The 14,172-nt window shown below is 29.1% G+C and overlaps 1 protein-coding gene across 1 annotated transcript; it reads left to right on the top strand.

Annotated features, from left to right (window-relative positions):
• Positions 1–8,029: 8,029 nt before the first annotated feature.
• On the top strand, positions 8,030–10,442 carry LOC111028045 (the record flags this gene model as incomplete). Its single annotated transcript, XM_022306579.1, has 5 exons — positions 8,030–8,048; positions 8,173–8,297; positions 8,451–8,573; positions 8,734–8,858; positions 10,148–10,442. Coding segments are annotated over 5 exons (687 nt in total), but the record flags the coding sequence as incomplete, so codon positions are not given.
• Positions 10,443–14,172: the final 3,730 nt, after the last annotated feature.

Raw genomic sequence — 14,172 nt, 5'->3', positions numbered from 1 at the left:
ATTTGACATCGATCACTTTAATAAAAATCATTGAACAGAGACGTGTAACTGCTTTCAATATTTTTCCTATAATCCATTAGAACATTCGTATTACAATGTACTATCGCATTTCGAAGTTTAAAACTAACGGCCAAGATTCTTCCAAGAAGCGTCTGAATTCATTATCCACTATCAGGCATTATGGAAAACGACATTTTGCCGTGGTCAAGCCCGTTCCGGTCTTGGACCCAAGTGAAGTGGCATTCCTTCACTTTACGGAGATCAAAACGATCGACCGAAAGAAGAGCATATTGGGAAACCGCCCGAAAACTCAGAATAAAGCCTTCTTAGAATTTTTAGGTGAGCCTGCCAATAAATTGACTGCCGTCGTAGATCCCACATGTAAGTCGACTGGAGTCGCAGCGTTCGGGATATGTCCATCTCCTAGTGAATCGTCTATTGTCAGTAGCGACAGTGAATCTTCGACATGCCAACTGACGATCGAAATGGAGGATGGACATCAAGAACGGAGTGCAAAGACACCGTCTTACTGTTTCCAGCCGGTGACTGAAACCATTGATATGGACTGCGAACCGACAGTGATGGATGCGGTCAAAAGACGGACTAACCTAAAGCGTAAAGCGATTGTTAAAAAGGTACTTGTGATGTACAACAGTTTTACGGCTTATTAATAAGACAACAACAGTATTATAAGGTGTCCAATACTTACGAAATTTTGATCATTTTATCAAGGACCGAGCAATATAATATAATGACTTTATAATTTTAAGAACAACTAATATACTGACGACGTAGGCAAAATAGAAATTACTAATTAGTATATTTCTGTAACGTAAAACTAAATTCAATATTGAATATGATTAGGTAAATCGCATTGACCTGATTGTGGCAATGTTGAAAGATTTGTCTTTGGATGATAAACGGAAAGTCATAGAAACCGAAAAGGAACACTATGTGAGTACCACCAAGTCCAACAATAATAATACACAACCGTAGCTATATTTTATATACCTTTTATTTTCAATGTATAATATACGAATTGGCATATTACTGCTATTATACATAAAATATCAATATGAGCATTCGGGACTTTTGGATTAAAACTTACAAATTATTGTAAATGAAACTGCGATTATAAAATATACTTTCTATTATCGATATTGAAATATACCACGTGTTAATGGTGGTGAATTTTAATTGCAATTCATATTTAAAATAAAATATATTTTTTTTTTTGTTATTAGGACACTTTTCACGCACATAGACTGCATGCACGGCCATACGCTAAAAGGATTAAGCCGCTCAATATTTAGAAATTGTTTTTCTCTTATTATAATAATACTATTTTTGTTATTACTAATTCGTTACAGCGTTTTGAAAACGAATTGAATTGATGTTTACTATATATTTTGTATAATTATAACTTATAAACTGTAATAAAATGTTTTGCACTTATTATTTTGTAATTTCATTAAAACACTATCCACTTGATAATATTAATGAAGTTAATCTATGTATGTGGATTATTTATAAACCATTTTTGTTATGAAGTCCAATTTTATGGTATTTTAAAAATTTGCAATCCAGCCTAAATTTTGAGTTATGTATAGTAGACAATAATTAAAACATTTTTGTATGAACTATAAAAACCGACTTTTTAAATGGTAATTAATACATTTATTAGAAATAATGAAATATTTCAATTTTTTTTATTCAGCTTACAAGTGAGTCAGATCAATCAGAGAATAATTTCAATATCTAAAATTGAAGACTTTTTCACTTAGTTAAATTATATTAATATACTTTTTATTTAGATAAAACTTCCAGATTGTTTATTTTCGTATAGATAGCTCTTAATTATATTTTATTTTACAATTATCTCTTATATGTTTATCCATAGATATTATAAAATGTATCTATATGTAACACGAACAAAGTGTCACGTCAAATGAATACGGTTATTTCGACGCAAGACTCATTTCCACGACATTTTGACGCGTGTTAGTTTGACCACACTTGATTTCGACTCATCATGTTTTTAAACACATACTATTATTATTAATAATTTACATTGAAAAATTCCGACTACACTACATTAAGTTTACGTTAATTACCGTTCATATAGTTATTCGTTCAATAATATGACTATCATCAACATAAATACGCAATACGCATTCAACAATATAAGTACCTCTTAAAAATAATATAGCATACGTACATGATTAAACTCCGAGAGACTAACGAAACATAATATTATTAGTGAATGAAAATTACAACGGTGTGTAAAAACATTCAGCAATCTACTTAAACTTAATAGATTTCTGAATGCCAAAAAAGTGGAGAAAAATATATTATGAAAATTACATAATAATATCATCACCAATTTCATAACTTATTTTTAAGGGACGTGGATCGGTATTTTGGATAAAAGAGGTTAGAAATGGTCTTCATCGTTTCCAATGAATAGAAGTTTATTTAAATTGTTTAAAAATATTTTACCATGAATTGAAAATAATAAGAAATATTTTTAAAACTGCTAAGCATCTACAGTTATTCGTTTTTGGATTAAGCACGACAAAATGTGAAAATCAAGTTCGTGTAAAATTTCAGTTCTCCTTGATTTGTTTTGTTTTTCCCAATTATTAAGAAAAATAGTAAGTACCAACTAAATTCACTTTCCTATGAGTATATTAAATGAAATGAAAGATTCCCACTCCCATTGACGGATTAATCATTGAAAAATCTATACATAAAGAATAGTTTCATTCATAATCAATTATTGTATCCTTTGATTCACTAGAAATCTCTAAAATAAGTAATAACCAGAAAAAATACGTTTACTTGATTTAGTATTCCATTATAATTTGGAATGAACAAAAACTTCTCGTAAACTCTAAGCCTGTGACTTTTAAGATATATAAATGTTAAGGAACACTTAAGTAAGATTCACATAAAGTTTGAATTTATGTATAAGAACTTAAATTGTTACGAAGTTTACCTAAATAGGAATCCATTAATCAAAATTATCTTTCCTATGGATGATAAAATTTGGTGAACTGTGTTGTTATAGCATTATTAATACACTTCATAAAGCCAATTAGAAAATTATGTATGTGTAATGTGTATTAAACTATTATATTTTCATGACATTGAACAATATTAAAAAGGCTAAATTTCATTGAAGGATTTAATTTAAGTTTAACTTTATACTATAAAATTTGATTATTATAATATGTGTGTGATTATAGGTATTGGTCTTTATTGTCTATTTCCTTATGGATATTCAATAATAAATGGAAACTTAAAATTATTATTAAAAGAAAAATAAGTGTCTTCTAATTTGTATTATGTTTTTTTTTCCAAACAGTTCTAAAATCTTTTAGAAAAAACATCAGTTCCTTCTTATGTTAATTTACGTTTATTGTATATTATAGTCCTAAAAATATACATATTATCATGTATGTTCAAACTTCAAATTAACGAGAAAAATCAATTCCTGATAGTACCTATAATATACAATAAACGTAAATTAACATAAGAAGGAACTGATATTTTTTCTAAAAGATATTAGAGCGGTTTAGAAAAAACTATCAGGAATTGATTTTTCTCGTTAATTTGAAGTTTGAACATACATGATAATATGTATATTTTTAGGACTATAACACAATATGTAATTTTGTTCAACACAAAGTTAGTGAGGCCAATATTATGTGTATATTTGAAGAATAAACCAATAAATAAGTATTTCACGAGAACAAAAACAATAACAAATTAATTTTTTTAAACACATTTATAACTATCAGATAAAATTGTAATGTTAAAACTATCATATAATTTGTAGTAAATACAGTTATTGAATTAATATAATTAAGTTGAGTGATAATTTTTTTAATTTTCTAAATATAAAATTAGGTATTGAAATATCTATTATTTCAATACATAATAAACTGCTTCATTTTCGTTTGGAAATTTAAATGTATTCGAAAGTTTGCATAATATTATGAGTTTTACATTTAATGGCTTTTAAGTTTAACCCGTGTATGGCAAAATTACGAGAAAACGTTTATTTAAAAATTTGGTCATATCATTTTTATATTTACCGGATTAATGAGGTTTTCTGATAAAAATATAAAATATTATTAAGAGTACAATAGTACTATAAACAATTGAATCTAAATTAAATACTTGTGATTTAAAAATAAACCTTGGAGTTTTATAATTTGTTTTGTATATAATACAACAATGTAAAATACCTATCACGAAATGCTATTAATTAAAACAAATATTTATATTACTAAAAATAAAAATAAAGTTTTTATATTAAATTACAAAATGGCATGGAAAGACGTTTATTAGAGTATTATGAGTCAACTTTTAACAATTAGATCAAGTATAAAGTAATATATGATAATTATTAAACTTCAATAAATGTAAAGTATACAAATAAAATTATATTTTTTATTAGGTACACTAGCTAAATTTAAATAGAATTGAATACCTAAATATTTCAAACTTCGATTATTATTTAAAATATTCAAAAACTTAAGTTTAATTCATACTGTTTATAGTGTATAGATTACATTATTTGATGAAATATAAATAATTTAGTAGCTTAAAGATAGTTTAATAAGTTCTTTAAGAAATGTTATTATAATTAACATAATTTGTAAACTGATGACTCGAAAATTTAAAAAAAAACTACACACTTGTTAATAGTTGTTCATCAAATGTTCACAATCACAATCGATTACAAAGACACATTATATGTTTTTAATATTAATTTAAATGCATTTTCTTAAGTAATTCCTTGAAAATGATTATTTGTTTATTTTATTTTTTGAACTTGAAACATAAAAAAAAAAATACTTTAATTCTTTTTTCATGACATTTAGAGTTCCTCAGTAAAGTTAACGTGGGCAGGTTAAACATTCACTAAGCCATGTTGAACTGACAATTATTATAATTATACGGATCGTATAATACAGTAACTGAGTAGCTCACCGATTTTAAATTTTAATTGGCAAATGGCAATAAATAATTTTTTTTCATGTGTCGGATTGCATGATTTATTTTCACGATCGTTTTACAACTGCTGGGATGTGTCAATGAAGTAAAATACGATAATATATACATATATATATATATATATATATATATATATATATATATATTATTGTATGTGTGCCCGGATATACAAAAACTGTAAATGAAAAATCTACCACCGTCGAATATAATGATTTGGATATATTTCCAACCGATTCCCCAGTACCAAACAACTTTGTCGGTAGTTTCAAATACTTGAGGGATTATTACGCGCCGCACGTGCATACCTTCGGGTTATTATTTCAGTAAAATATATTATAATATACATGTATTTCATTTGATAGTTTTTGACATAATTCTCTTCGTCTGCAATAGGGTTAGGTTAGGAACGCAATCCCTATGATTTTCACCGAATCCACGTGTCCACATATTTTAGAATATGGATTTATCGAATGCCATTTAATTAATACCGCACACCATCGAGTGCCCGCAGCTCAAAATGAGAAAATCGTTTGCGGCGAGTGAAAAAAAAAAAATAAATGAGTAAAAGGCTAAAGAGAGTTAAAGAAAGAAGATAAAAAAAAACAAGAATGAAATACCTCAGTGTGGTCGGGATTGGAATTCAGTGCTTATATTAAAGAGAGGAGGGAAAACCAGCGGTAGCATCGAGTTCATTTTCCTCCGTTCAAAGAAAATGTTTGATGTGCCGGTTCTTTAGAAATCTCGAGTTGATAAGATATTACACTTTACGCACGCACGCGTGTATGTGTGCTGTGGGTGTGTATCAGTGTGTGTGTCTGTTATATAATAACAAGGAATGCTAAAAATCAAGGTTTTGAAAGAAGAAGAAAAAGTCCCTCACTTTTTTTCGTTTCAGCCTTATGCCTATATATATTGCTCATTGTTTGAAGCTCAGTTGCGTGGACGTCAACATATTATATAGTAATAATACGATTCAAATGTCTGTGTCATTAAATGAGTATACGACAGTATATAATGTGGTTGTTTTAAAGTATATTATCACTTACTGTTTAGTGTTTACCCATACCAGCGGTACCCGACCTTTTTCATTCTACGTCCCCCATGTAAATTTACTGAAATCTCATTTCCCCTACCCCCTTTAATTAGAGTTTATGCGAATTTTTTTCGTGAGCGCTACAAATAAAACATACAAATTAACTATTATATTAAACAATATACACCTATTTACTTCCATTATTTTCATCATTTTAAAAATGTACTATAAATTGGCTTACGAAGTAATAATATTAGGTATAAGAAAAAATATTGAATATAAAAACAAAAATATTAACATAAAGTATAAATAATATCTCGGTCTACCGACTTTATCGACTCTATCGACTCTATCGTTATACCTAATATATAATTGTTATCGATGCCCGATAATCTGAAAACTAATATAGTGATATAAATTTTACACATTGTAAAATGACATAATTATTTTCGTAATTCCGTCATCACTATATTCCCCCTCCCTCCCTGAGCAGACTCTAAATTCAACCCTGGTTGGGAACTGCTGACCAATACAGTGTGTTATTGATTTTAAAGGTAAAATACTCATTACATCGAAGGTTATCAGCGGTTCTGGAAGTATATATTTAGATCATTTTAAGGCAAGACATAACAACATTTTTGAAAAATAATTACATTAAGTCTTAAAAAATAAAAAAATATATGTTTCGTAGTTACATTATTCAGCATAAAATTGTTTTCCAAAAACAATTTAATAATCTTCGCTTGCATTTACCTTTATAAGGAACATTATTTTTGTTCATATATTAATGATATTATGTAGGGCCTACCTTTATATTGTCTTGAATTACATATATTGTGTTTCCCACAACACGATAAGAAATTAACGATTTTTTTAGGGTTGATATTAAATAATACAAAAGGACTTAAAGTGTGTACCATTAGAACATTGACAGAATTCAAATTTTATTTTATATAGTTCTTATAATTACTTGATTTTTTTCGTTTATCGTTAATATTTGTAATGTGCTGTGAATCAAAAACATTGACAATCAATTTAATCTATGTTGATGGTACAAACAAATATAATACAATAGTATTGAAATGAAAATTTACTTTTTGTCTAAGTTGTTAAAATTATTTATAACCATACTTAGTTGTACACTGGTTCGGCGGTGTCCAGACGGGTTACCATGTAATGGAGCTGCATATTATATATATATATATGTATAGGTACAGTCAAATCTCCTTATAGAAAAAATCCCTTCTTATAGAGGATAAGACAGAAATCTCCTTACAACGGAAAATAACAACAGTCCGTTAACCTATATCTCGTATATTTTAGTCTCCTTATAACGAAAAAATCAATGGCCCTGAGCGATTTCGTTTTTGGTAGATTTTAAACCAAGCATAGAAACTAGCCTTCAAAAGCCAGTTTTCTGTTTAGCGTCTAGTTACTCAACATTTGATATGATTCAATTAAAAATAAATAAACAAATAGGGTGGATGGTAATGCTTTATTAACTCCATGTGATATCGAGGTTCTTCAGATTCCATTTATGTGGTTTATTATTTGCAATAAATAGTGATCTGGTATTATAATTTGTGTAGTTCAAAAGATTGTTTGAACAAAATTTCCAATTCCAACTAATTCAAAAATGTAATATTGTGTAATAATATTCATACTTTTATAATTCATAATTATATTTGATACTTCAAACTTGTCACATTTATTTAATAAAATATTTAATTATGTCAATTCAAAAACTGTATCATCTATAATATCTGGCCTATTATTAATTAAATATAAATAAATATCAATAACAATATTCTTATAATCAGTATCTAAAACCAACAAAAATCACAGTACAATTTCAGGAACTGAAACTTATTCTGAGTACATCATTTGTATAATACGCCTTGACTCTTGATTTCATGTCTATGAACTAATTATATTATAGAAATAAGTTTTTGTGAATAATAAAAAATACATATATTCTACATCGTTACAAGTAGGACTGAACGCCGCGTTTGACTTTATTTTGTGGGAAAATGCAAGTGATTCACATAGCATATATATTACAGTATAACTACATATATTAAACTAGTTTGTTAATTACAATTCTTGTTTTAAAGTAATCATGTCAATCAACAATTTTTTTGAGCAATCACTACCAAATAAAACCAAACTCACCTGCATGATTGAAGCTGTTAAAATCGAGTTACAGGAAAACATGAAGAAATTTGAAGAAATTTTGAAGGTACACACTCACTCATTATATAATATTTTGTATAATTAGATTTATTATAACTGCTACAGAATATTAGTCATGGTGGTGACTTCGCTGTGATTGTAATTGTCTATGGTGCATATTATATTATCGATGATTGCGTTTCATTTCGTGTTTTCTTAGGATACATCGCAGTACGACAGTTTTCTGCTGGAAAAACAAATAAATACATGTTTTGAGTTGCAGTGCAAAATCGAAGATTATTCGGACAAACTAAAAGAACTGGAATCAGCAGACGATTACTCGGTATTGTTATATCATATTATTATTGGCCATTGTATTAGCCGTAGTGTTCAAGACGATTGTTATATAAGAAATACAAAACGTTTTGTTTCCAACAATCGGACGTCTATGTACCTATATGCCTACCTTATAACCTTAATGTTTTTTTTGATTGTACGAAAAGGAGTCACCAAACACTTTGATTGATTTCATTTCAACCATACCTAAAGTCGTGAACGATTTGGGACCTGAATCATTGGTCGTGGTTACGTCTGAAAAAGTTGGCATGCAGTACATACAATTATTACAGTAAGTACTTACATACCAAAACATGACATACTTTGTGTTCGCGCCTTTAAAGTATTAAATATATTTCAATTTTTTTTTTAGTTCAGGCCAATTAGAGGCATAGATTAAGTATTTATTTTTTCGTTAAATCAATATAAAATAATTTCGGTAGGTAGATAAATTTAATAACATTACAATCAAGAAATATTTTAAAAACATTTAGGTGCCAAGATAATTTGTGGGAATTATTGACAAAAAAACACTGCATATTACACTCAACACCTTACCAGTCTATGATTTCTACATATTTTATTATATTCGAGATAAGGATAAATGTATCGTATAACGAATCCTAACCTGTTTTTCAATTTGCATGCTTCCTTTAACAAAGTTTTATAAAAAAGAAACTGGGTGATAAATTAATGATCATACATAATATTCTGAGCGCCACCAGTATAAATATATACTCAGCTGTCTAAATTAAAATAACGAGCTTCTTATACTGTCTGAGAAAAAGCTTACATCACTCAGTGTACGGTAAAGTCTGATACAGACTACCTATTTAAACTATAAAGTATTCTTTAATAGTTCAATTTATTGTACCCATATGTAGCTGTGGTGTTTATTTATATGAAAAAAGTATAAATCGTGTGTTATGAATTATCCGAAACACCTAACGAAAAGGGTAATTTTAAACGATATACCTAATTCCAAATTAAAGTCGGTGTAACGTGGAATGACCAACATTAAAGCTCTTAATGAGTGATGTAGTAATGTCGCATTACGCATTGCATCATTCTGTAGTGTTAAATACTTTTCAATATTCACTATATAGATACATACTTGAGCAGTTTAACCCTTGACATACAGTAAAATATCATTCATTAAAATAAAATATACTTCACTGCTCCAAGATTGATGTCGTTAATAAACGGTGTTTACAATATAGTAGGTATACGTGATGATTATAACATTATATTAAATCTGCAACACAAATGTTGTCAGTGTCTGTGGTCTTTGAATTACTTAGATCGTAGATGACTTTGGGGGAAGTATAACTACTATAAAGTACATTTTTAAAAAAAAGTCTTATTTTTTTACGATTTTTTGTTCTAAATTTTTTGCCAGTACCATCCCGCAAATTACAGTTGTTCTTCTCCGATCATTCAAATATTTAGTAAAAACAAAAAACCATTCATTCGACGTTCGTCGAAAAAAAAAACTCGACACTAAATAATAATTTCAACTGTAAACCACATGACTGCACCCACAAACATAATGCGCACTGTACCCTACATTTGCACTTTCAGTGGCTTAGTAGTGAAGAATGTCATCATCACAACAATCAGGGCGCTGACGGCGGGCGAAGTGAATGTGACGCTGGGAAACGTGAAGACCGCACTTCTGGACGGATGCGAAGCAGAATACCGGAAGTTCGTTGGAAGTGAAACTGTCCGGTTGGTCATAGCAGACCACGTGCCAGCCGACAGGCTGTTCCGGGTGCGGGGTGACGTCCACCGTGACCAGTGTTTTGCGGCGATTCAAATGAACCTCATTGGCGACGATGGCGATGACGACGAAAATAATAATATACTATCCTCATAGCACACATCGAAACCATGTGTCAGTCGGGTGTGTTTGTTGATGTGCCTACTTGGATTGGTTTATAAATTATAGTATAATATTACATCCACTTAAAGTTACCAAATTAACAATTAATATTTGTTTAGAAATATATTAGAATATAAGTGGGGATTAGTGGACTATATAATATGGATCTATGATAATCGCACTATGACGTCCACGTAATGATAAACGTCGATTGTAAATAGTGGTAGTGTGAGCGCCTGATGCATACCTTATAGGTATTATTTATTGTTACATTGAAATTATTTAATGTATTTGAGCAATGGTCACATTTTAATAGTTCTAAGAAAATAAACCAAAGATAATTTGGGAATTCACTATCAACGCGATTTCATCGTTTAACTTAAAATTTAGAAGTATTTTCAAAACAAATGATACATATTTTCTAATCATCCAGATCATACGAAAGTTCGAAAATCGTGTTATTCAAGTCTTTCTGTTTTTTCAAGATATAATAATTATTGAAGTTCAATTTCACTGAAATAATACCAAATAACATTATTAGCTATAGTATTATTGTAGTAGCTTCTGTGATATATATATATCTGTGATATATGCATATAAATTGTTTCTTGCTGTCATGGGGTGATTTATTTGTATTTATTTACAGTACGAGTAATTTGTCGTATGTTAATTAAGTTTATATTTATGTTAATTTAAAACAAGATATTATAACGATCTTCACACATTCATTATCAAACATAGTTGCCAGAACTCGTTCTGAAACCGTTAAAACATAATGCATTCGTCCATTCATTTCATTCAAGAATAATGAGAATGAGAACATTTTCCATGTGAAGTTTAAACGTTGGAATTTTCATTGTTATACTATTAACCATAATATATAATATTATGAACATGCAATAAACTCAGTCACCACATCTCATCGGCTCTATAAGTTTTCAACGCTAATAATTATCAATAAAGATAATATATTGTTATATTATAATTTATACTACTCAGAGTTTATTTGATGTAGGTATAATGTAAATACCTACTCGACGTAATGAGAATAATAGCTCCATACAGACGTATTGAACTTTAATGGAAAACCTGCACTCGGCCATAGAAAATCCGGTGGCTTTTAAGTCCGGTTTTGTAACCTTTACGCTGCAGCTATTTTTATCCACAGTGTAGAGTCCCTGGTACATCTCCCCACCCCCATCTACCACGACCACTACCTACTCTATACAACTACAATACTCACACAGGTGTATGATACGTATACACTATACAATCCTCACATACATTCAGATCGAGTACATGACGTATATATAAGTATACACTCGTACATGACGTGTGTTTATTATATCGGCCTGTTGTTCACTCAACAATTGCTCCGGCAAATAATCGAAACATGCCCTTCGTCCTAAGGGTCGGCCGCATTTGATATTATCATTATTATTATTATTATTATTGCTATTATTATATGCACAAACAACACACACACACACACACACACACACACACACACACACACACACACACACTCGTGTTTTTTTTTTGCATCGGTAGACTTTCCTATCCTCGGGCTACTCACCGTCACCGCCGCCGCACCTTCTCGCCGCGGCGATTTGAGTGAAATACCGAAAAAAATATGCGTTACGGTCCCGTCGAGTCTTAATGGCAAAAACGACCTGACGTCAGTTCACGGGTTTTGGCAAAGTATGCAGTTTTTCAAACCGCCCTGTATCTCTCGCGAGGCAACGAGGATCAACCCTATAACAATATAATATATTAGAGACTCTTTTATAGGAGCCCATATCCCACCAGGGTAAAAATTTTTAGTTCAAACGCCATTAATCTTAGTATAATACCGTGACCGTCGTAGGTAAGGGTGTATTGTCTCGGCTTGGCCACACGCTTATTTATTATCTGAAAATATAATATATACCTTTGATAATAATAATAATAATAATAAATTCAGCGCTTGAATTCGAAAAAAAACTAGAAGGGATTAAAAAATGTGGGCACTAAAATGTCTTTTTGATTAGAATACAATATTATTAGATAGGGTAAGTTATAACATTTTTAAAAATGAAGAGGTACTTCCTTTGTGCTCCCCAGAATTCAAGCACTGACTTAATTATAGTATAAAATATCACGAACACGTTATTTTTGAAAACATGCTTTTACTGGCATACTCAAGTCAACCATTTAAACTTACTTTTTTTATAATGGTTTTGGTGTAACGAAACATTTATTAGTGTGTAATTTTTATTTTTTTGTATTCATGTGGCAGTAGTGTATCTATAAAAAGTAAAGAAAAATAGCTGTGAACTTGTGAATATAATAGTAAAGAAATTACATTAGGACTGGTTTCAACTTTCAACCGATTTCAACTTTCATAATTTATCAAATGCGATGGTTATAGATTTTCGATTGTTAGTTTTAAATAGTATTATATTATTTAGGTTCTAGAGTAAAGTCTGTCCCCGGATAAACTGAATATTAATAATCGTCTTCCGTCACTAGCCTTTTTAAAAAATAGTTTTTAAAGATATGAATTTATAAATATTATGCGAATAAGATTATGTATTTTAAAACATATGTGTTTATAATGAGGTTATTTTGATTACATGTTATTAGTTGATAATGAGTTGACATCAATGAGATTGAATCTGAGGAAAGAGAAACGTCTAACCTTTAATTTGATTCAGCTTGATGAGAGAGCAAAACAATTAATAAGTAAATGAGAGAAGTCACCGTCTTCTGCTTTATAGTGTAGTAGAATACTTGAAAGTCTTTGGTTATAACCCTAAATTGTTAGAGTGTTTGGTTCGCCACTTGTGATTATAAAGCGAACGAGATTTGCTGAACAATACCACTTTTGGAACCCATGGTTGTTACCTAACTGTTATTAGAATACGTACCAACTGTTTTAAAATGAATGTTACGCAATCGCAAGTATAATGACAATAGAAAGTAATTAATTGTTTTCTGTTTTGTAAAAAGAAACGTTATAATATTTCATTATGCGCTTTAGATATAGGTTATAAAAGGTTATATGACCATACAGTTTATGTGCATGTATATTATGTAATATAATTAAAACATTTTCTTTACGAAGTTCTTACTATGAACTTTAAAAATAGAATTGAACTTTAAAATTAAATGAACAATAAAATCATACCTGAATAGTTATAAATTATTAAAGAGTTACCTACAGACGACGATTTGTATAAATACACATTTGAATGATAAAAAAATTACAGATAATACCTAATTATACTAAATTCTTTAAAAGTTCATCAAAATTTGATGTTTTAACAACCGCTATTAATATTATACAATATTTGAAAAGTCTTTTAAATGTACAACATCCGAATTACGAGTGGCTTTAAGAATATTTTACAGAATATAGTATGTAAAAACACATAACTAGACCGGGAAATAATTCTATATATTAATATTTTTATTGTTACATGTGTATTCGTGTCATTAATTATTAAAAGTTATTGTAAATTATAATAGTTATTTGCTTTATATATACCCTTATAATAGAAACCAAATATTTAAAAAAATAATAAAGTATTACATTATATTATATCATATACAATATACATTATTATAATTTATAATATTATATATTTTATTCACACGACTGTTCGTGTTTACATTATGAATTTGTGTGAAATATTTTCAATTATCCAATACGTTCAAGTGTGTATACAAAAAAAAAAAAAAA

Source organism: Myzus persicae, unplaced genomic scaffold (assembly GCF_001856785.1).
Source record: "Myzus persicae strain clone G006 unplaced genomic scaffold, MPER_G0061.0, whole genome shotgun sequence".
In the NCBI taxonomy this organism is placed as follows: domain Eukaryota; kingdom Metazoa; phylum Arthropoda; class Insecta; order Hemiptera; family Aphididae; genus Myzus; species Myzus persicae.
Note: the sequence above shows the minus strand (reverse complement) of the source record. Positions and strands in the feature narration are given on the sequence as shown.